The following is a 23,600-nucleotide window of genomic DNA, read 5'->3' as shown; positions in this document are numbered from 1 at the left end:
TACAGCTTCAGAGGACTGCAGCAGATATCTGGCCTAAGGTGCAGAAAGCCATGAAACCTCAGACTGGATAAACCAGTATGGAGAACAACAGCATGATGTGTTTTGAACAGCAACAACAGAGTTGCTTGTTAGCATTCAGCTCTCTGTTTCTAAGTCTTCTTTTGCTTTCTTTTGAAAAACATGTTTACATTTCAACTTGGAGAACTTCCTTCTCCTAAAAAAACCCCCAAAACCCAGAAAAGATCTAGGTTTCAAACCAGTTGATGCATGGTGAACCTCAGAAGCACTTACATTAAGTTCAGCCTGCCTCACTTTACCCATTGGCTGTACTCTTTCTCAGTTGTGGCCTTCCCTGCTAAGGTTGCGGCCGCTGTCACCAGAACAAAACAAACTGCGGAAGGACTTAGCAGATATTGTACCATGTCTTCTAATGGCAGGATCTTCAGCCATATATCTTCAGGCTACACAGTCTTGCGTGCTTTGCTCTATCCCTACCCCTCCTGCCATTCACATAGTCTTTTTTCACCACTAAGCGTCTTAGCAGGGAAACTCTAATCCCTTATGGCAATGTTAGAATAGACTATTCCAGTTGGAAGGGACCTACAATGATCTTTCAGTCCAACCACCTGACTAATTTAGGCCTGGCCAAAAGTTAAAGCATATTATTAAGGGCATTGTCCAAACACCTCTTAAACACCGACAGGCTTGGGGCATTGACCACCTCTCTATGAAGCCTGTTCCAGCATTTGACCACCGTCTTGGTAAAGAAATGCTTCCTGATGTCCAGTCTAAACCTCCCCTGGTGCAGCTTTGAACCATTCCCATGTGTCCTGTCACTGGATACCAGGGAGAAGAGATCAGCATCTCCTTCTCAGCTTCCCCTCCTCAGGAAGCTGTAGAGAGCAATGAGGTCATCCCTCAGCCTCCTTTTCTCCAAACTAGACAAGCCCAAAGTCCTCAGCCACTCCTCATAGGACATTCCTTCCAGCCCTTTCACCAGCTTTGTTGCCCTCCTCTAGACGCATTCAAGGACCTTCACATCCTTCTTAAATTGTGGGGCCCACAACTGCACCCAGCACTCAAGGTGAGGCCACTCCAATGCTGAATACGGCAGGATAATCACCTCTCTTGATGGGCTGGTTGTGTTTGGTGCACCCCAGGATGTGGTTTGCCCTCCTGGCTGCCAGGGCACACTGCTGGCTCACATTGAGCTGCTGCTGACCAGAACCCCCAGATCCCTTTCTTCAGGGCTGCTCTCCAGCCACTCCTCTCCTAATTTATACTTGTGCCCGGTGTTACCCTGTCCTAGATGCAGAATTCAGCATTTCGACTTGTTAAGTTTCACCCCATAAATCATTGCCCAATGCTCCAATCTATGTAGATCCCTCTGCAAGGCCTCTTGTCCCCGTGAGTCAACAGCACCTCCCAGTTTGGTATTGCCAGCAAACTTGCTAATGGCACATTCAGCTCCTGCATCCAGACCATTGATAAATATATTGAACAGCACTGGCCCTAGAATTGAGCCCTGAGGAACACGGCTGGTGACGGGTCGCCAGGCAGATGTAGCCCCATTCACCACAACGTTTGACCCCTGCCCTTCAGCCAGTTCTTCACCCAGTGCACTGTGAACTTGCTCATCCCACAGTTGGACAATTTGTCCAGAAGAATGCTGTGAGGGACAGTGTCAAAAGCCTTACTAAAAATCCAGAAAAACCACATCCACCGCCTTCCCTTCATCCACTATGCGAGTGACCTTATCACAGAAGGATATCAAATGAGTTAAACAGGACTTTCCCTTTATGAACCCATGTTGACTGTGCCTGATGATTGCATTATTCTTTAAATGCCTTTCAATAGTATGCTGTATAATCTTCTCCATAATTTTTCCAGGAACTGAGGTTAGACTAACAGGTCTGTAGTTCCCTGGGTCTTCCCTCATGCCCTTCTTATAAATTGGAATAAACATTTGGCTGTCTTCCAGTTAGCAGGGACCTCCCCAGACTCCCAAGACCTTTGGTAGATGATCGAGAGTGGTCCTGCCATAACATCCGCTAGCTCCTTCAGTATGCTGGGATGAATCCCATCAGGCCCTATGGACCTATGAACATTCACCTTATGCAGCTGGTCCCTTACAATTTTAGTGTTCAAACAAATGGATGCAAACCAAGAAAACAATAGTCCTCCTCTAACCCCTCTCCTCACAGCAGCTCATCTTTGTCCATTGCCCAGAAGCCACAAGCCACGCTTATCACCCACGGCACCTGAAACCTCCTCCCTGTCTCCCCTGGGATCTCCGAGGGAAAGGCAGCAGCCCTCGGTGCACTCAGCCTCCGTGGGGATGCCCCACTGCGGACCACAGTGCCCCACAATGGCCTCGGGACATTGGGCACGGAACAGGACGAGGCAGGAGTGGGGCAAGTGGTGCCATTTCGGTGGCTGTCTTGGCACCTGCAGGACCTGGATCTACTACTGATAAATAAATAATTTCAAGTAATGTCCCTGCTTCCATGTTCTGCTCAGCTTCTCCCTCTCCCACTGCTCATTGTGATACTACTGCAGCGCTGATCCCAAGCTGTGCTTGAAGAAGACAGCCCATTGCACTGAGGGTTCCGACCCTACCCAAGACTCTATCGGCATGGGCCCAGCTCCTAGGCAGTGGTCAGCCCCGCAACAGAAAGCAGCCAAGAGGGGGCAAAGAAAACAGGTATGCTGCGGTGCGAAGCCAAGGCCTTAGTGCAGTTCTGCACTGCCCCGTCACCACTGTCCCCTGCAGACCTGCTGTCCTGAGATGGCCCCTCCGCTCCCCCGGCATGGCAGTGGAAGACCCCACAGACTTGGGAACCGGCACCCGCAGGGCTCAGCCTGCCACTGCTGCAGCAAGTCCGTGCCTGCTCCACGTGCACACAGAGCAAGGGCTGTCCATGCCTGCGAGCGCTGAGCTGCTGCACAGACCACCCCGGGGCTGCGCTCCCCTCTATCCATCCTGCCAGCACATGGTATGGTTCCCAGTGACTGAGAGGGTGGGCAGCCATCCAGCCCCATCGCCCTGGCAGGACACCCTTCCTTGCTGGGTATCAGAAAGACCTGAAGTCCAAGATGTAAGGGAGTGTGGGGAAACCAGGGAGGTTTCCAGGGAAAGGAACTCTCTAATGCCATGTGGGGACAGCACTTGGCCGCTTTACACACAGAGATCCCATAACCACTTTTTTTTTTTTTTTTAAACCATATATTGACCTTTGCATTGCAGAGCAGAGGGTGCTGACTGGAGTGCTCAGCCTCCCACCAGGGCCAGGGCTGGAGGAGAGAGGCTATTGCCACCCAGTGGGGTCTGATCAGAAATTTATGGCAAATTGTGCAAATGCCAGGCTTGGGGCAGTCCACCAGCAGGCTGAGAGCCCCCAGGGCTGTAAGGGTTTTCTCTGATCACAGGCAGCCGTGGCTGGGGAAGGAAATCAGCCATGTCAGAGCCAGTGGCTACTTCACCTGCTGTTGGCTAGAGTGGCAGTTCCTCCCTGGAGCAGGCACAGGATGGCGGGAGGTGTGAAGAGTGGGTCCCACCAGGGTGGGACTGGGCAGGGGCAGAGCACCCTCAGCCCCAGGCACCCTGCTCTTCCCAGGCCAGATGCCCCTCAGCCACAGGGACCGATGGTCAGATATGCGCTTGGGCCGCCATCAGAATGGCAACTACAAGACTGACCAAACCAAAGAGGGCATCTGGGGACTTTTTGGTTGGTGATCCAAAACTGCAGAGGATGGCCTGGAGCCGATGGAGCCTTCTCCCAAGTAGTCAGCAATAGGATGAGAGGAAATGGGCTCAAGCTGCGCTAGGGGAGATTCAGATTGGATATTAGGAAAAATTTCTTCACAGAAAGGGTAGTCAAGCATTGGAACAGGCTGTCCAGAGAGGTGGTGGAGTCACCATTCCTGGAAGTGTTCAAAAAGTGTGTAGATGTGGCACTTGGGGACATCGTTTAGTGGGCATGGTGGTGTTGGGTTGATGGTTGGACTGATGATCTTAGAGATCCTTTCCAATCCTAATGATTCCTAGATTTTACTTTCATTAAAAATAATCCAGCCACCAAGCCAGGAAACACGAAATTGCTAGTCTACCCTTAATTGGTTTAGTGGTGGACTTGGTAATGTTAGGTTAATGGTTGGACTGGATGATCTTAAAGGTCTTTTCCAACCTTGTATGATTCTATGATTCTATGAGATAGACCCACTGGAAGATCAGGAGGAGCCTATGGAGGTTAATCCAATTCCAGCAGACCTAGCTGGGTACTGCAACGCTGATCCCAGGCTATGCTTGAAGGAAGGAGCCCCTCACGCTGAGAGGGTCTAGCCCTACCCAAGACCCTCTTGGTGTGGGCCCAGCTCTTCAGCAGCGGGCAGGTATTGCTGCGGGCGGGAAGCCGAGGCCTTAGTGCAGCTGGCCTGCGCATGTCTCCCAGCCATCAATCAATCAATTAATCACCATCCATCAATCTTCCTTGAAACATGGTGGAGCTTCAAGTGCTGCTTGGGGTCTTCCTCCCCATCCTGCACTGCCCTGCTGCCCCCCAGATATTCACAGGGTATCTACCCTGCCCTTTCCAGTGTGCAAGTAGCACAGCAGTGCAGGGAGGAGGTCACGCTACAGAGACCATCCTCGGTGAATACACACCCTATGCTGGGCATGTCTCTCACCACCAGAGTTTGCAGAAGATGGAGGATCAAAGCGTTCCTGGGATCTCTCATCCTCAAATAAACCTGTTCTAACCTTTGCCTTGTGACACTTTCTGGGCAGCATGGGGGGAATAGCTGGAACCAGAGCAACACTTTGTCGAGGCCTAGCACACAAGACCAGGTCAGGGCCCTTAGCTTAAAACAGGGAACATTATTAAGCCTTGCTTTTGAAACTGCCTCTCTCTTCTTCTGAATACCACCTCAGTCATTGGCAGCCAGATTAGAATCATAGAATCATAGCATCATAGAATCATAGAACAGTTTGGGTTGGAAGAGACCTTTAAAGGTCATCTGCCATGAGCAGGGAAATCTTCAACTAGATCAGGTTGCTCAGAGCCCTGTCCAACCTGACCTTGAATGTTTCCAGGGATGAGGCATCTACCACTTTCAGAATTTCTCAGTGGAATGGCTTCCGCTGTGGAGAACAGAGAGTGTCAGAAAATACTGCAGACAAAAGCCAAGGAAATATCATTCCCAGATCAGCTTAGTCAAAATGCAGATCTGAAGGTCCTGTCCTAAAGACTGGAGAATTAAGAAGTTTGAGTTAGTGTAGGACTTGCCTGCTTTGCAGGGAAGACCCTAAAACCTGAGTGTATTTTGTCAGGACAGTAAGGGACCAAACCCAAAAACCTAAATGAAAAAAAGAGAAAAATATGGCATTATATAGTAACAAAGGCCAAAGATGTGGGTTTTTTTCCTTGAAGAAATAGAAGAGGTTCGTTTGTTTGGTTTTTATGTTACCCCACCACTATTTCAAATAATTTTACTTTATATTACACCAAGAGGTATGGTACGGTAAACCACACTTTATACCACACCAAGAGGTGGGGGCACTTTCCCTGGCCCCACAGAAGCCAGAGAAAATGGAGAAGGACCATATGTCTATGGTCTTAGTCTCCCATGGCAGTGTTCTTACTTCAGAAACTACCATTGTTTCAGCATTCATAAATTCTTGTGATGGCAAGCCAAGTACAATTACCAGCTGATGGTATGACTAGGAGCAATGAGCAAGACAATTTTGGGGGTGAGGATGTAACAGGGGGAGATCTTGGGGCAGACAAGGTAAAATGCAAGAGAGACTAAAAGTGATTACAGAGCTATGGGACTGCGAGTCCCTTGTTCAATAAGAATGTGTGCTAATTGGCCTGGCACAATATATGACTTCTTCTTTTCTGGTTCAGCAGAACTGCTTGACTTCCAACAACTCGATTATCTTCTGTAAGTGAGGAATGGGAGGTGGTCCCCTGAGGTCAAGAAGAAGTCACAGGTAGAGAGAAAGGACAAACAGAAATGGACAGCAATGGAAGTGCCCTGAGATTGCACTGATCAGCTTCATTGCATAAACATTTCAAAATTGCCCTGGAAGGGGTGGGTCATGTGAGAAAAGGGGAAGAACATTTTGGTTGGGGTTTTGTCAGCATCATGGGGGAGATCAGGTGAGAGATAAAAGAGAAACAGCAGGAAGATCATGAGGTCACTGTTGAAAGAAATGCATACCATTTTTTTTTTCCATGAGAAGGACTGGACAGAGGTACTCTATATAAATGCTAGAAATAGTAGAGCTGCACTTAGGGAAAGGGTATAAAAAAGATTATTGAGAGCAGGTAGCATGAAGAACTGAGGATAAGATGAATATCGGTCATGGATCCAGTTGTAATATGGTCAGGTAGCGGTAGCCGCATTTATCCTTTGAGCCGTACAAGAGGAGGAGGAGGAGGACCCAGAGTCATTTGTCTTGGCAGGAAGCCCAGGTTACAGAGAGTGAAAGGCTAATGAAAGGTCTGAGTCCAGATGGAAGATGGAAGAGATAGAGCTGTCCTCCGAAGATCCTCTGGTTTTGAGCTCCTTAGATCAAGAAATGAAGGGAAAATCTTTTGCTTACTTGGTCCAAGCACAGAAGCAGGAATATTTAAAAGGACATGAGGAGGTAAGACTCCTTAGTGTGCGAATGACAGTCATATGAGGTGAGGGAAAGGGGGAGGAAAGAGCGGGAAGCAAAGGAGTGAAACAAATTTTGTATGGTAGGCTTTTGGTGCATTAAGCAAAGAGCTTTCTTGTTTTATAACAGTACACTTAATAGCTTAGACTGGCACAGAAACATGATCAATTTACTGTATTATCCTTTTTGCTGTGTCATTCTTCTCATTTTATATTTATTTAATATTTCTGAAGCCTGGAAGATTTTTAAAAACATTCATTTGTCAAAGATTCAACTCAAAAGGGCTTTTCTGAGGCTCTGCAGATGTTATGGTGCAGGGGCAGGGAGGAATGCACTGTATTTACAATTCTATTCCTGTAACAGATAATCAATACATTGTACTCTGCTGTGTTAAAAAAAAGAAGGAATATGAGTGCCAAACTGTGATGATAAGCCCTTTGTGTCTTGAGTGCACTCATTTTCTAAGGATTAGGGGCTGTTCTTTATCAGCCAGTTCACTTCTGAAAGTCCATGATAGATTGCTGCGTGCCCGTCTGCTCCAAACAGCAACAACCTCAACTTTATCAGCAAGGAAACCCCCAAACACAGCTGTCAGTAGGCAATGCAGAAATATTGCTTTCTCAGGGCAGACCCACACAGGCAAATCTTACCTTTTTCTCTGGAGCAATAAAAACTGCAATAGAAAGAGGACTTTGGAAGTAAGGTATTTACAGACAGCCATTTCTTTCTTTCTTTGTTTTTATGGGTTTGGTTTTTTTTTTTTTTTTTTTTTCCTGAGGGGAGGGGTTGGGCTTTTGGGGTAGTTATTTCCTTTGTGCTCAGGCTGAAGGGAAATGGTCCTTCAGCATCTATTCTTATGTGCTCATTTATCTAGTGCTGGAAGAGTTGTGGGTAAATGGGGCTAAGGTCTAACACATAAAGAAATGTCTGCCAGCAAGAGATGTTTTAGCAGGTTAATGAGGAACTTGGTAACAGCCTAGCAGGGTCATTGCAAAATCACATTTCTTTTTGCTGAAATCACTTCAGCCTTTTAAAACCACAGGAAAATACTCTGCTACTTTACGGGGAGATTTTGTTGAATTGAAAATGGTGTCGATAACATGTTATTTTTGAATATTTTTAGCAGATGTAGGAAAAAAACAGTGTGAAAATGGACATCTCCTCTACTCGCTCCTGCAGTCGGCGGGCCAGAGGAGGGCAGAGGGCCCTAAATTCGTCAGCTCAGATTTGCTGCACCTAGGTTTTGTCTGGGGAGGTTGCAAGGGCAACTCTTCCCTCACTGCCAAGCGATACTGCCCCAAGGCTTCTGCTACGCTACGGTACAGCGAGCTATCAACAAAATGCCTCCAGGATCCAAAAGTTATACTGCGCCCAAACAGCTTGTGAAAAATGAACAAAGATTTAGGTGGGTGCTTGCAGCCGCAGTGGCAACGGGCAGGCCTGCATGCTCAGAGGCGAGGGGAGAGTCCGGCTTCTCTTCACTGAGTCCAGCTTTGGGCAGGAATTAGGGTTTGCAGATGTGGTCAAGCACTCGGAAACTTTATGTGTCTGCGAAGTGCCATGCAGTTATGCTGCCCTGCAACGTAACTGCAATTTGTCGTCCAAAAGAGACATAACCCTTGAAGACGTCAACTATAATAGATTTTGGGGTTTTTTGGTCATTTTTATTGGAGCATATTTGTTTACTAATTCAGGTTACACTGCAGATTGGAGAGAGAACTGAGTTTTACAGGCTTGCTTTTTAATCTCAACAATTTTTTGCAAGGGAACAGTTGTAATGCAGAGATGTCTGGGGGAGATACCTGAGCAAAAGCAATCTGTTTGGCTCTGCCACTGAGCTGCACTCCACGAGGCTGAAGTTATTCTGCTGAAAAACAAGGTAAACTTCCCCATCAACTCTATGCTGCTGCAGCCATCCTGAGACTAATACTCCAGCTACATCACCTTCCACTGTTTAGGTAGATTTTCTGGGGAAAAAGAGCTTACTAAAAGTATATTGACCTTCAAAATATGTGGCACTTTTCTTCCAGTTCTCTCACTGATGCTGAAAATTCCCCTCTGAGAAATAAGAACTATAGAATTTATAAGACTCGGCTTTTCAGCTGGGTGATCTAACAATTCGTCCAGGAAGCAGGTTTATATGGTCATGCATGCAGGAACTACGGCTCTTAAAAATTAGTTGTGGCATAATTATTTGCTTTAGAAAAACAGTATTAACTTTTACTCACCACTTCTCCTCCTCTACTTGAACTCCTATGGACTGGAACTTACTGGTTGCTTTATTTTCACCTGATTTGGTGGATTCTTCAGCACCATCAACCTTAAAAAAATTAACCAGCTAATTAGAATGTATTTTAGCAGAGATATCACCCACCTACTTGCAATTTCTATGCATGATAACTACTAAGTGTCTGCACATAGAGCTTGTACCATAAGTACCTTCATCTCGTCAGATAGTTTATCTGTGGTGTGCCGATTTCTGATGTTATTAGTGAATAGTCATCATTCTTGTTAATCTATAAAGCATTTCTGGTACGACAACATTCAGCCTGCAAAATGCAGGAGTTTATCCAGTATTTTATGGAGGCTGGATGCTCAGATTTGCCAGAGCAAATCTCCGAGCAGCTGTAACTCCACTTGCTGCACTCCACCATTTGTTTCATTTTACCTGTTAGTCTGTATGTGCATGCATATGTGAACTCATGACAAAATGATGTGTTTATTTTGTTTAAATGTTAGTGCTCTGAATCAGAGCACTGTACAGATAAGATTTAAAGAAAGCAGATGCAGCTCTTGGAATGCATTTTCTTTATGGCTTCATCATGCAAACAGGTGGTCCCTAGGAACACAGGCAGGAACTTTATACCACCTCTCCATCTCTGTGAGGAGATTTATATCAATGGTATAAAGTTGAAATTTAGCCACAGATGTGTCTTTGAGCAAAATCACAAACTTCTGGGCCCAATCAGTGTAGCTGTTAATTCCCAATGGTATATATGACATTGTTAGTCACACAAGAAAAAAATTTCTGGCACACAGATTTTTTGGACTACAGCAGTGTTATGAAGTGACCTCTGGATCCACTCTTGACCCCAGGTGTACAAAATCTCCAGCTGTAGCTAGCATCTGTTCCACCAGTAAATAAGCTTGTTGCTGAGAGCCAATTTAACAACCTATGCAGAAAAAGTGCTCAAGGAGGGATGGGAGTTACAGAGCTGCTCAGTGAAGTAGAGTACTTACCTGACACTGAGGCTTTTGGGGAGATAACTACACCTTAAATCCCATAACTGACAGAGAAGCAACCTTTTGATGGAAGGGTTTTTCTTTGCTTTACTTTACTTTACTTATTTGCTAAACAGATTTACAGCAAAGGCTTTGGGTGTCCTAAGAGTGACTGAGGGGTGCAGAGGACACACACGGAGGTTCATCACAAGTGCACATTAGGTTTATTTGTTAGAGGTGGAAGCAAACCAAGAATATGCCTCTGGCTAAAGCAGCTTGCCCTGCTTTACAGAGATGGGGCAGATTATAAGTAAGGTGTATACCTGGTCTGAGTTCAGCCTAAGCCTAAACTAGGCTCCCTTTACAGTCAGTGGAGAGAGACTGACTTCATACTGCCAGTCAGAGGGCTGACAGCCTACCTACCTATTTTAGGGCGGTTGTCTCTAAGAGAAGTCATTTCTGGCAGCAACAGCAATCTTACGGTTTTTCCACTCCCACACTACCCCTTCAGCTGTACCAGCATGACTGCTTGTGCAATGATGCTGCAAAATGGGCCAGACAGCTGACTGGCAAGGTAGTTTTCTTTTATTTGTGAAGCCTACCTGACTCAAAAAATCTCCTTGGCCACAACTGGGAGGGTGGCATGGTGCACGGGCAGGAATCCTGTAAGGCTGTATCACTGCTGAAGGTTTTGCTTCGTGTAATCCCTTCTTTAGGCTTCTCCATTGGCTTGTACACAAAAACTACCCTGGCAGCTCCTCACGTACCATCCCCAGGCAGCTTCCACATATGATTATGCTGGTCATCAGTAAATTGCAAAATTTTAGAGGGAGACTTTCAAAGGCTTGAACAGCATGTGAGGCTCTGGTTTCCTCAGATCTCAGGAAACGGAGGCCCCTATACCTCTCAAAAGCAGCATTTGTTACTTGCAGTAACACCACCTTGAGACGAGACAGCAGGCAGATGGTGTCTCAAGAGCCTCGATTCACATTACCATTGTTCGTTCTGGCTTCTGCAAACGTGGAAATTATTTCTTCCTACCCATTACTTTGCAGGGTGTTTGCCTGCTAAGGAGTCTTTGTTGCTTTGCTCAGTGAAATGAGGGATTACAAGAATAAAATGGCACCTTAGGCTTGGCTGGCTATGGGAATAAGCTTTCCTCTATCCCTGTCTCACCTGGATCTTGCTCCTGTGTTTAACACAGAACATCAGCCCTTCTTTCAGAATACATCCAAAACAAACGTCTGTGAAGCAGAAAAAGGCTACAACAAAGGCAGTAAACTAAACCCACAGGCAATAGTAATTATTGCCCTTCCAAGAAGAAGTCAGAGAAAAGTCACAGCTTCTCCAGGAGCTGCCCCTGAGATGGCATACTTCTACACAGCACCTCTCGTCTCATCAGACTGATGCAGAGATTCACGGTAAATTCTTAGGCTTTGCTAATCAGATAAGCCTGTCCAGGCACATAGTGCTGTGCTTACAACCTCCATCTGCAAGAAAAAAAATCCTGTCTTCTTGTGAAGGCTGATAAGCTGGGGATTGCTATTCTATTTGCTTGGGATTCATCTCCCATCAAAACCTGTGTTGAATCTCAGTTGATTGTAAGTTCAAGTGCTTTGTTGCAAAAGCTAATCCTGCAAGCAGATAGTTGGAGTCTTAGGCACATTCTTTTGGGGGGGTATGGGAAAGATTAATTAAGCAAGCAGATTAAATTGGTCTAGTTTATTTGCTCTTCTCCTTTCTGTAAATAGGAGTGAACTTTGGCAGGGTTAGTTTTCTTGTTTCATTCCACTAGAGGTAACAAAATGTAATTTTCTTTAACAAGGGCAAATCAGAAGGAACTTAACCCTCTGCTCTTGAGGCTGGGATAGGAACAATGCTGCCTCATTCAAGCGGCTACCAGTCATTATGAAATGCATGAATAAGCAGTGACAATTCAGTGAGGCTGGACGAAAACATTTTTTGGGTGATAGTGTAATGTAAATCATTGTTTTACACATTCCCTTTCAATGATTTAATTCATGCCTTTCTGACCCCCGCTGTGTTATGATTCATAGATTAGTGCTCATGTGTGTAATTTAACAGAGCTGAATAACAAGCAGCAAGGAGACTTAAACAAATCCTTGCATCTGATGTTTTTATGATAAATTAGTAAAACATCATTAGTACCACGCGGAATGATTACACTGCTGCAATTTCTACACAGGTACCTGTCAGGAAAAGAAGACAAATACACGAAACATTGCATAATGAGCAGTAAAACAAATGTAGACATCCAAAACAATGGCAGGCATATAATCCACATCCCGTACCATACCTGTATTCCAATAGATAAGCATCTGTTTTTCTTGAAGTGGTCCTTCTTTCTATCTTCTACTGCAACAGTGGCAATGGTTGTGGTGGTGGTGACGGTGGCAGTATTGTTCCCTACATGTTGACTTGCAGGGCCATGGATCTGTGCATTGGCAGCTTCAATAGCAGCTGTTAGCGCCTTCATACTGTCCAAGCTCTCCGTGGAGTTGCTAAGTCCAGACTGACTGATGATATCTCCCCTCTGTCCATGCCCATCCATATATGCATCTTGGGCAGACTCTGTGCTGCTCTGGGCTGTGATGGAAATAAACGGTTTGGTGGTAGTTCTTGGTGGGACTGGAGGCGGTGTCTTCTTATAGGTGGTAATGCAAGATGACACTGGAAAGAACATACGAGAGTTCTTGACTTATTGATGCTGCAGGGAAAATGGATGCAAATATGTTCTCAAAGCATCAGTGAGCATGGACGGAGCAGACATAAGGAGGACACTGTTAGCCAAAGAGCCCCCGAAAGCTCCAATGTAAGTGCCATGGAAATACCTTGGTTATCAGGGTCATCTGTTCCTACTGATGTGAGTGGCAGAAGTGCCAGTAGAGGGAAAGAAATTAACTATTTGCCAAGTTCCTCCTTAGTTTTTTTAGGATTGTTTTCTCCCATATATCTTCTACTAACTGTTCTAATTCCCACGGGAACAAGTCCTACCACCAAAACGTTTGTTCTGCTCATGGCTTCCAAACAAGATTCACAAGGATGATGAGTCTCCAACCACTTAACCTAGCTAAACTGTACTTCATGCGGTTTTATTGCAATTGTTTTCTGTCTCTCTACCTTGTCCTACTATATTTACCAAGCTTATGTAGAATTTTAAACTACATTTTTCTGATCAGAGGGAGATCCCCAAACCATCCTAGGTCAAAGCCTGTTAACACTCACCATGCCTGGACTTGTGTATTTCTTACTATAAAACATCTCACTTGTTGCAGAGACTTCTCGAATACTTTGAAATGCTTTGTAAGCTGCTGAGGACATATTTAAAACAACATTTTGCCACGCCTAAATTTCTTATCATAAATATATCAGTTCTGGAATAAAAATGCTTAATTTTACACACAGGGAGTTAGCGTAATGAAGTCAATGGCTAAAGCCTGTCACTCAGTGGGACTACTTAAAGGAAAGTGTAAGTATAAATGTGTGCAACAACAAAGGCTTTATTAAAAATTTATGAGGACTCCTCTTTTCATATTTTGAAGGCCATGCTCTCTTTGTAAGTGCTTCTATATGGATTGAGGAGATTAGCTTGAGGTTCCCAGGTTAAAAACTATTGGCCTATGTTTACAGAATTACATGCAGAAAGCACTACATGGAGATACAAACATCTTCCTTTAAGGGATAGCTGGCAGCTCTGCATTACCGAAGTCCTGGAATGCTTTCAAATGAGGAAAGAAAGTCCATTAAGAACAAAAAACAATCATGATATACTCTATTTTTTAAGAAAATAAATGCAGGCACGAACCTGTGCAAAGTTCAGACACAAACATGTTAACATAGATTCTTATTAACAGTAATCATATGGCAAGAAACTATTCATCAGATCATTTTAATTGGCAGACGTCTATGCCACCCACATAAAAAGTAACTCTACTACAGCTGTTCTGCTCTCTGTTTGCACTGTACGTGCTTGTCGAGCCAGAAGCCATTACGGTATTAATTTGACTAGCTCAGATCCATATGCCTCATATCTGCCGATAGCTGTAGGAACAGTTATAGCATAAAAGGTGTTTCCAGGGCATGAAATCACACAGGATTTTTTTTTAAGGACTCTAGTATAAGTTTCTGATAACATGTCTGAACCCATGTTAAACACGCTGAATACTAATGGAAAAAGAGTGTTTCACTAAGGTAGTGAGGGTTTTGAAACTATGATTCACTTCTAAAGAATCAAAACAGAAACCACAGCATCTTTGAGAGAAGAGATGGCTAAAAATGAACTTGTCAAATTTTAACTCCAGGGAAGTGAAGAGTTGATAGGGGTTAAAGGTGTTTTTTGAAGTGCTTATGACAAGACCAATATCTGGAACTATCAGAAAGGATGACAATTTTACAAAGGGGATTGTGAATTTTGTGCCATTCTTCATTGGTTTTGATACTGCCAAAAAGTATTTGTTGCAACTGTGCATGTTCAGGTAAATCAGCTGCTGTTGCTGCAACACAAACATTTACTCCGGGACTTAGGAAGATTTGTGGAGGCTGCTGCTTGGGTGATGATATCCCAGAAATGACCCAGGTGGTTCATGGTCAGGAGAATGTTCTCCGAGTGGTGGAAATGCAAACTGAAATTCACCACTGAAGAACCCAAAGCGCACACACACACACATATATCCAGGTAATGCTTTGGGAAGCCGGTGCCAAACTTGTCTAATAGAGGCTTGTGTGCAATGCTACTTTGCAATTCAGCAAAGTATAAATTGCACCATTTAAAATATGCTAGGTGGGGTCATTGTGGAACTCCTGGGGAGATGCCAGAACCTTCAGGACATCCCAGCAAGGCACATAAGTATCATTTTTCCTACATAGCAGGTAGGGAAATGATAATGAAACACACCTGAAAAGTGCTCTTAGGTAGGAGACAGCACTTTAGAAGATAAAAAGCAAGCCTTAACAAGGCTGGTCCCCACATCACTGGTCACGCCCCCTAGAAAGAGAGTCAATAGCAACTGTCTACCTACAGCTACCAGGCACTCTGGACACAGCAGTACAAATACAGAAACGCCTGATTAAGATGTCTTTCGTTCTGTTGGTAAATGTACTCAATGAGGAGTCTAATCCACACTGCAATGAAAGATGTTTGCACTCAGCTAATTAAATCTGAAGTTATTCTTAAGAGGGGGAGAGAATTGACAAGTCATACGGTGAAATTGTAAAGAGAAACAGCGAACGTTCTTTTAGCAAGTCAAAACAAATCCTCAGTTTCCTGGAGTCACACAGCACATACTGTACAGCTCCGGAGAAGTGGAGTGTGCAAGTCATAAAAGAACCCCAGGCACTTCATTACTGGAAATGATGTAAGTTCCCACCACTCCTCTGCAGAAACGACAGCAAAACAATGCTTGGGCCACCGCCGCCGTCGGAGGCAGCTGTGCTCTAAATGTCGTAGCTCGCTGAGCCCTCCAAACGGCTGAAGCACAACAACGAAAGGGACTCGGCGCATCAGTTTTTCTCTGGGCACTTTCAAGAACCGGGCAACTTGTGACATGGCAACCTGAAGGATCCGCTGGCTTTTCAAGTGGCTACAGTATTTTAAATGCTAAGCTGCTTGAAAGACAAAATGAGTACTTCCCAAGAAAAATGACAAAACCCTGGCGCTCTCCTTGTTCAGCCAAGAGAGTCTGAGCGTTCAGTCGGTGTGGGAAGAGCACATCACCTTGCTTTCTGTCCCCACAGGCAAAGGAGAAGCTCATCCATCCAGCTCTCCTGCAGCAGAGATGGACTGCCTGGCAGGAGGACTCCGAGGGAGAAGATCACAGGACCATGGGATGCGTGAAAAAGATGGAAAAACCCTCACTTCACACACAGGGGACTTTCAAAGGGTTTTGCACATGAAAGTTAGTTTAATTCACATCAGGAAGTTAATTTAAAGGGCTGTATAAATTCCCTGATAAATAGGTTCTTGGACATGGATCAAGGAGCGAAGTTCTGTACGGAAACTGATCTGACTGGAGGGTCAAGTCAAAGTAGTCTTGTTTTTCATTAAAATCATTTAGACATGTAGTTAATCAGGAATATTGTTTTCTGAATAGCAAACACATATATGAACCCTCAGTTTGTCAGAATATAGAGAAGCTTTTCATATTATTTTCCAGAGCACACATGCTGCTGGAGCAGGTAGACATTCCTCTCCTAGGGCATATGCAAGGTTTAATCCAGAAACTAGTTAAGTCATGTGCAAGAATCCTCTGATTCCCAAAGCACCTTGGATCAGGCCCACCGTTTTCAGCTGTATCAATCCACTGAGCAATGCTCTCCTTTTTGTTTTGATCTTTATCCTATTTCTGTGGCCTGCCTTCGGGTTACAATTTACCTAGTGAAAAAGCACTTTCTCCAGATTAAAAAAAAGAAGTCCTGGTGTTTGTCTTCCTAGCCAGTATTTCCAAACAACTAGCTCATGGGACAGGAATTTGGAACAGGGAGTGTCAACCACCCAGTTCAGAAGGAAGTCTAATGATAAAAAAAATAATCCCAGATTGCATAATAATAAGGGCTTGAATTTGAATGTTTCATTGTAAGAGCACTTCAGTTGTTTAAACATGTTCACTGGGGAGATGAGCCCTCGGGAACAAACATCAGCACGCAAACACAGATTTTAAGCTCAGTGAATGGGTGCTCAGGAGAACCCCAAGGCAGATTAATATTTGTGAAGAGATCAAATTCATGCAGTACTTTGAACAGTTCAAGTGATGAGATATGTAAGCAATATCTTTCTAATTTGGCAGTCTCATAGAAGCTTGGTTAACAAATACAGGAATAAATGAAAGTGCAAATTTAAAGTTAATTAAAATAGTAGTGTTTCTCTTGAGAAAAAGGACTAATTCCACAGTTTGAAAGGAGCAGCGAAGGACACAACTTGTGCACAACTGAGCATTGAGGTACAAGGCAGGAGTTCTTCCACTCCGCACAGAGGGTCTTCTGATTTACTGCCTGTTAAACAGGGGTGTTAACAGCAGTGCCCTCGCATTTCACACAACTGCAACACAAAACAAGCAGGCCTGAACCTCACAGCTGCAGCCCCCGAGCTCCCCACACAAAGGTGCAGTGCTTGATTTGGCTTGTTAGACAGAGCTGTTATTCTCTTTACTATGCACTTATTTCCTTGCTTTGTTGAGGTTTTGGGGGGAATGCTTGGAAATGGGGTTTCAGATCTTGTATTGTTATTTTTACATGCAAAAAATTGGTATGAAAACAGAGCGTGCATTTTCTTAATAAAAAACTATTTTCATATAGCAGATGGCTTCTGAGGATGCAGAGATTTACTATTTAAAAACTGAAATAAAGATTTTCATAAGAAGTTCTAAACTGCCCAAGGGAATAATACCAGAGTGAGTTATGGATGTCATTATTTGAAATGAGAACTACTGAAATCTTCGTACCACATCATGGTTCTGCCAAGACCATGCTTTTTCTGTACCTCCACCACCGCAAAGCCAGATATCTTATCCGACAAAAGCCTAAGATACACTGGATTTGGAAACAGGCATAACTGATAAATAACATCCTGCAGAAATCTATACAAAGTATCTAAACTATCTTTACTGCACACAATAGCACCACAGTGTTAAGATTTAGTATCCCGCGTATCCTGAGGTCTAAAAGACGGTGCTGCCGATCTTTTCATAAATCTGGACATTTTTGTTCACAAGTAGGGTGCCTCCAGTTTCCTAGCTTGGTACAGTAAAGGACCTCCTGAAACCTAAGAGAGGGGCAAGACTAAATATGGCTCATCCTGCATCTCAAATAGATTGAGTTAGAAAATCTGCACACGCATAGCCAGTGGATGACAGGTGAATATTTCTCCAGCAGATTTTTTTTTGTTTGTTTAATGTCTGCTGCTGGAAGCTGCTAATGCCAGTCAGAAGTTTAATTGCTATCCCAGGGAAGCTGAATTAGTGTACAGAGAACAGGTGAGACAGGCAAAGGTGTCTGCTAAATGCAGTTTATCACTATGATATCACCACAAATTATGGATGCACAGACAAAATTCAGTGCATGTAGGCTTCCTATGAGACCTAATTTACTCCTTGTACTATATAGCCATAGCTGAACTTCTCTATACATAAAAATTACCAGCACATTAACAGCACACAACTTAAGCAGTTCCACTCACTTAGCCTCAAAGCCAAGAAGTCTATAAACAACTGAAACTCTGGAAAGAAGATTTCACATGAACTGAGAGTCATTACCCAAAGTGGGTCATTGCTAGGATGGCTTATAATACTTTACTCCTAAAACCTGTGATCTTTACTGGTGTCAAGCAATTAGGACTCAGCTTTATCTTTTCTGAAGACAGAGATAAAATAGGTAAGAATACAACCACGTGCAAACCCTAGATTTAATTTTGCTTAATGCATGTGAACTGCCTTGCCTTCTTAGGTGGAGTGAGCAGCTGGAGGGGACAGCAGTCGCAGTTGCTTCTGCCGTTCCCTTGCCAGCAGCTGTCTCCATGAGATCAAAGTGCACCGTACCTGTGGAGATGGTGCTTTACGGACGGCTTCAATCCTGGCCATTGGCCCATGTGACGTGATGAAGTTACATTCCCATGGACGACATGACATATGAATAGCTGCTCAAACTGAAATTCAGTCTGGCTGAGGAGGAAGACAGAAGTGAAACTATTTTGCCCTTGTGCTTAAACTCTGGCTACCAGCAAAGCATCTGGAAAAACACCGCTAAGATCTGCAGGGGTGATGGTGTGAGTCTGTTCCAGACAGATGCTCTCTGAGAGCTTTGAAGATTCAGACTGCTTTAAAACAGTCATGGTACAAGGTATCTGATACAGAACATCAACCTCTACATTCAATGAAGCATGTTGGAGAAGAGTGAAAAGAAAAATGAAAAACAATACAGCAGCGTGGTCTTTTTTAGTCAGCATATGAGTTATTTACCATCTCTTTTCATCTGTACAGCATTTTTTTGTTTTGAGAAAATCAGAGGAACACTGATCTATAGCTTAAACTAAGTCTAACAAACAATTCAAATGCTTTCTGCACTTAAGTACTTAACCAAATTCTTCATGCTTCTCCCCTTTCAGAGCACTCATGGAAAACAAGAAACATTAGAATTTTAGATAAACAAAGGATACTTAAAATATTTTATGTTTGCAAACTTACATGTCATAAAATCACCATGGTAAATAATTCATAAGCTTTCTGAATATCAATGCATTCGTCTTAAAAAAGGCATTTATGGAAAACAGAGGAAACTTTGTCAAATACGGTAGTTTATCCCACTTAGACCAAGAATGTGTAACAGTAAATAAATGTAATAATATGCAGCTTGATGAAATCAGATCCTTTTCCCATATATTTTCCAGGAAGCAACTTCACTGGCACTTTGATATAATACTTTGTTATGTGTTACTGCAGCACTCTCAAATTCCAGAATTTGCATCTTTTTCCCTCTGGCAATATTGTTAATAAAACAAAATGGGCAATTTTTTTTTTAATGTGGAGTTGTACTAACCAAATACAGACACATGTATGTAGGCAGCTATTTAAGTAAAAGCACACTGCAAGAACCAAAAACCTGGGATTTTCAGAAACACAGGGGGTTGAACTTTTTGCAAGTATCTAGCCACCTGAGAAAGGAAGATTTATTTTAAAAGTTTCAAATCCAAGCACACTGTGAAAAACTAATAACTTTTTTTTCTTTTTTTTTTTTTTTTTGACTACTGAGGAATGGTTGAATGTAAAGACTTGAGCTGCAAGTGCACATTGCAAGTTCTTGGGGCTAATCACTTGAAAACTTGTCTCTTATTTACATTTCTAAATTGGATCTGGATTCTTGAAAACCTGAACTGAACTATGAATACCAACCTAATTTTGCGACTGTATCAGTAGCTCTTTCAACATAAAGCTGTGCAGCAAGCATGCCAAAGTGGAGTCCACATTTGCCACTCTGTTTGAGCATATTACTGTAGGTGCTAGTTCTCGAAATTATCATGTAAGTTTGTAACTACTGGTTTTGGACATATTAAAATACTCTTGTAGATATGATTTCCCCTCAGTTGCAAATGGAGTATTTAATATTTGAGCAGCCAATGCATAGGAGACTTGAATCCTGCCAAACCTGGAGATATATCGGGGCAGATGTGTGGTCAGAACCAAGCCCACATATTACTCATGAAGCAAGTACTGTGGGTTGTGCCCTCCTTCGCAGTTCATTAAGAAGCACTGCATTTTGTCCTTCCTGAGCCTCTGCTGCCAATCTCTCATCCTCCCACAGTGACAATGGAGATGACCGATGATAAAGCAAGTTTAGCAGTCAGTCATTGTAAGATGAGCTTGTCACGAATTTGATGGAGAAAGCGCAGGTTGAAATTGCACAGCTTTTGTCATGTAGGAGGTCGGACTAGAGAATAATTAGGATTCTCCTCTTCTAAACCTGTGAATCCCAGATACTAACCTGTGAACTTTGAGGAGACTTAAGCAAGCCAATTATCTCTGAGTAATCTGATCATGTAGCATTTAAGCTAGCTAGATATTTATGTAGTTGGACATCACTGTTTTCAACATTACTTCAAGGATTTTCTTTTTAAGCTCTTCACTGCAACTAACTTTCAAAAGGCAATATTTGGCTGGGGTATTGACACTTCAAAGCGTGACTCCTGTATAAGAAAGAAATGACTGTAAGAGTTGTTCCCTCTTCCCCAATCTGGAAATGTACCTTCTTTGTGTGCTGCTGATGTTAGCAAGAAAACAAGCTTCTGCTGGTTTTTACTCCCAGTGGTTTTCTGAATACTTAATAAACTTAAGGTAGGGTAAGCAGAATTCTGTATGATTGCACACATTGGCATCAAGCTGGTCTCACAGAATTTGATTAGTGATGCATCTAAATTGGCTTAGGAATCAATTAGTTTAAATTGCTGCAAACCCACCCCGATGTGGACACATTTAGAAGTTGATATAACTCATAAGGTCTTTTCTTAAGTTAAGTTAAAATGCAGTGGAAATACGCGTGATTCATTCAGAGAGTTTATCCCAATTAACTGTTATCAGTTCACTGATTTTAAACTCATTTCCTTTTATACCATGGTGTGCAAACAAGCTGTACATTGTTATCAGTTACATCCAGTTGAATCCACTGAAAACTGTATAGGTATAATTGACCTGATGACAACTGGTGGCATTTAAGAGCCCTCTTTAATTTTCTGAGTCAGAATCAGTTCTCAGGGTTGCTCTGTTTGAGTTCATTTGTGAGTTCATGGTTTGGTTACTTTCTATCTGGGATTTTTTAAAAGATACAATAAAACACAGCACACAGTGAGCAGCATTGTTACTACTGAACTTTTCAAAGCTGATCCGCACTGGGGAAGTTCTGCATTATGAGACAGGTATATATGTACATATAAGACAGTTATATTCCTCCAGTCATTAGGGGACTGGTATATGCAGCAAGTACAGAAATGCAGGTACACCAGTTTTGCATGTTATTCAACCCTAAGGCTGTTCAGTAACTTCTAAGCAATCAAGAAAGTCATTGCTCTGACATAGACTATTCAAATGTGTTTAATACAACCTATATGGGATGGAATTTACTATTTTTGGTACAGTAGCCACCTACTTTATTAAACAAACTACCCCATGATGCTGATAAGTATAGCTTGAGATTCCTCACAGCAGAAAGCACTTTGTCACCCGATCCAGCAAAGGTCTCAAATGTCTTTAAACTCTTAAAAGAAAGTATATGCTTAAATTTTTTTGCTCAGTCCCCAATGGCATCAAGGCTTTACTGCTTTCACATCATCTTAAGAGTCTACTTTTCAATTTGTTTTGAGAATCTTATTTTATGCTACTCGATATCTAAGATTATATTAAATAGTTTGGCTAAGAGTTAAAAGTTATTCAAATGACAGCAATGGTGAAGGGCTGCTGTGTTTTAATCAGATATAAGTTGGGAAGAAACTGTCCAAATGCCAAAGACAAGAAAATAAAAGTCAGTACAAACTAAAAGAAGAATATGATTGATAACAGCAACATGAACAACTTTTTAGCCACTATAAATTGCCATGAAGCACCACAAGAATTGATTTATATAATTTTATTATCTCTTTTGATGTAGTTCACTATAACTGAAAAGAGCTATGCAGGTATAACACCACACTGTCATTCTCATAGAGTATTACTAATAAACATAAATGCAGAAAACCAGCATTCGGGAAGGAAAGCATCATGTGGGTATTGAGCAAGAACATCTGTTCAGCCAGGGAAGTAATGACTTGTTTTTACACAGCCAGTACTACATTTTTCAGCACACTTATCTCTTTTGGAGTGTTCCAGTCCAAGCAGGAATGTCTAAAACAAGCAAGTTATGCCCTTGTATTTCCTAAAAATCCCCCTCCAAACCCAAACCAAGAGCTGCTTGTAGCAGGAGGAAGGAAGGGAAGAGGGAAAATTATGACTAAATCCATACTCCGGGCTGAACAGTGACTTGTCACCTGAGAGAGAGAATTATGACCCAACTCAAAAGTTCTGCCTCCCCTGTGGTCCTGATAAGGTTATCAGATGACCTGCTAAAAGTCACCTGTCAGGGCAGATCCTCTAGCGCCGTGGGGGAAAATCCAATCCCTTCTCAAATGAGGAGGAAATGTAGGCAAGGGGTTTACACAAGAAATTATACTCATCTTTGGCCTAATTTCAGGTAAAATATCAAAATTGACTCAAGCCCGAGGACATTAACATTTTTCAAAACCTAGAAAAAATGGAATTGTTTGGTGAACAAGACACATGGAGAATGTGTATGAAATATGTATTCTGTGTTGAAAGGAATTAAAATCTACACCAAAACCTGATTTCTATCTTCCCATTTTACATTCAAATTAACAAGTTACATCCTTGCTTAGTGACAGGATTGAGGTCACTGTGAGTGACCTCATCCTTTTATCTATTTGCTTGTTTTTATGACAAGAGTCCTAGTTAATAATTCAGCAAATCAGCTGAAAATACTGGCTTGGTGTGAGAAATTCCTAATGATCAGCCTGAATGTCCTGAGCACAAAAAATATTGACATCTCATTTACAGTCAACATAGTGCTCTTTTACAGTCACCATAGTGGACAGATAAGAGCATTTCAATAAATGTGAGCACAAAAATCACTTCTTGTTGGGATCCTGAACTAGCAAGAGGACAGCACAAGTTCTCAGAAGACAGGTAGACAAAGAAAGACAGTGGCGCTGGCACACATGAAGGAGGACAGACCAGTCTTGTGTTACCTTTAAGCAACATTTGAGTGAAAGTCATTCTCATTTCTTTTGACATATTACTCAATTTCTTAAAGAAATGCCTGTAAAACAAGCCTTGAAGAAATTCAGATTCACAATTTGTAGGAGACGTCAGACACAAACTCCCATAACTTCCTTGGAGACATCAGCTGCATGTCTGATATTAATCCAACAGCGGGCGTTTTTTTTCTATTTTTTTGTTTTGTTTCTTTTTTATTTAAAAAACCCATCAGTTTAGTAGAGTTGGAAATTTTAAAACTTGTCAACATGATCCTGAAACCATGATGGCTGAATACTTCTGATATCATTCCAGTGGCAAAAAACAGAGGTTTATTTTACATAATTTCCACAAGGACAAAGAAGCATTGCCACAGTAAAGAACAAATGTGAGCAAACTTTTCTCTCCCAAGC

General features: G+C 42.8%; 1 protein-coding gene across 4 annotated transcripts in view; it reads right to left on the bottom strand.

The window, feature by feature from the left end:
- The window catches only part of DLGAP1 (DLG associated protein 1), a 151,931-nt gene that overhangs the window by 19,094 nt on the left and 109,237 nt on the right, over positions 1–23,600 (bottom strand). For all 4 annotated transcript variants that reach the window (XM_075728316.1, XM_075728315.1, XM_075728318.1 and 1 more), the window contains 2 exons: positions 12,204–12,577; positions 8,893–8,984 (listed from right to left, as the gene is read on the bottom strand). In XM_075728316.1, coding sequence (XP_075584431.1) covers positions 8,893–8,984; positions 12,204–12,577 — 466 coding nt within the window. The remainder of the gene's footprint in view (positions 1–8,892; positions 8,985–12,203; positions 12,578–23,600) is intronic.

Source organism: Pelecanus crispus, chromosome 2 (genome assembly GCF_030463565.1).
Source record: "Pelecanus crispus isolate bPelCri1 chromosome 2, bPelCri1.pri, whole genome shotgun sequence".
Lineage (NCBI taxonomy): Eukaryota > Metazoa > Chordata > Aves > Pelecaniformes > Pelecanidae > Pelecanus > Pelecanus crispus.
Note: the sequence above shows the minus strand (reverse complement) of the source record. Positions and strands in the feature narration are given on the sequence as shown.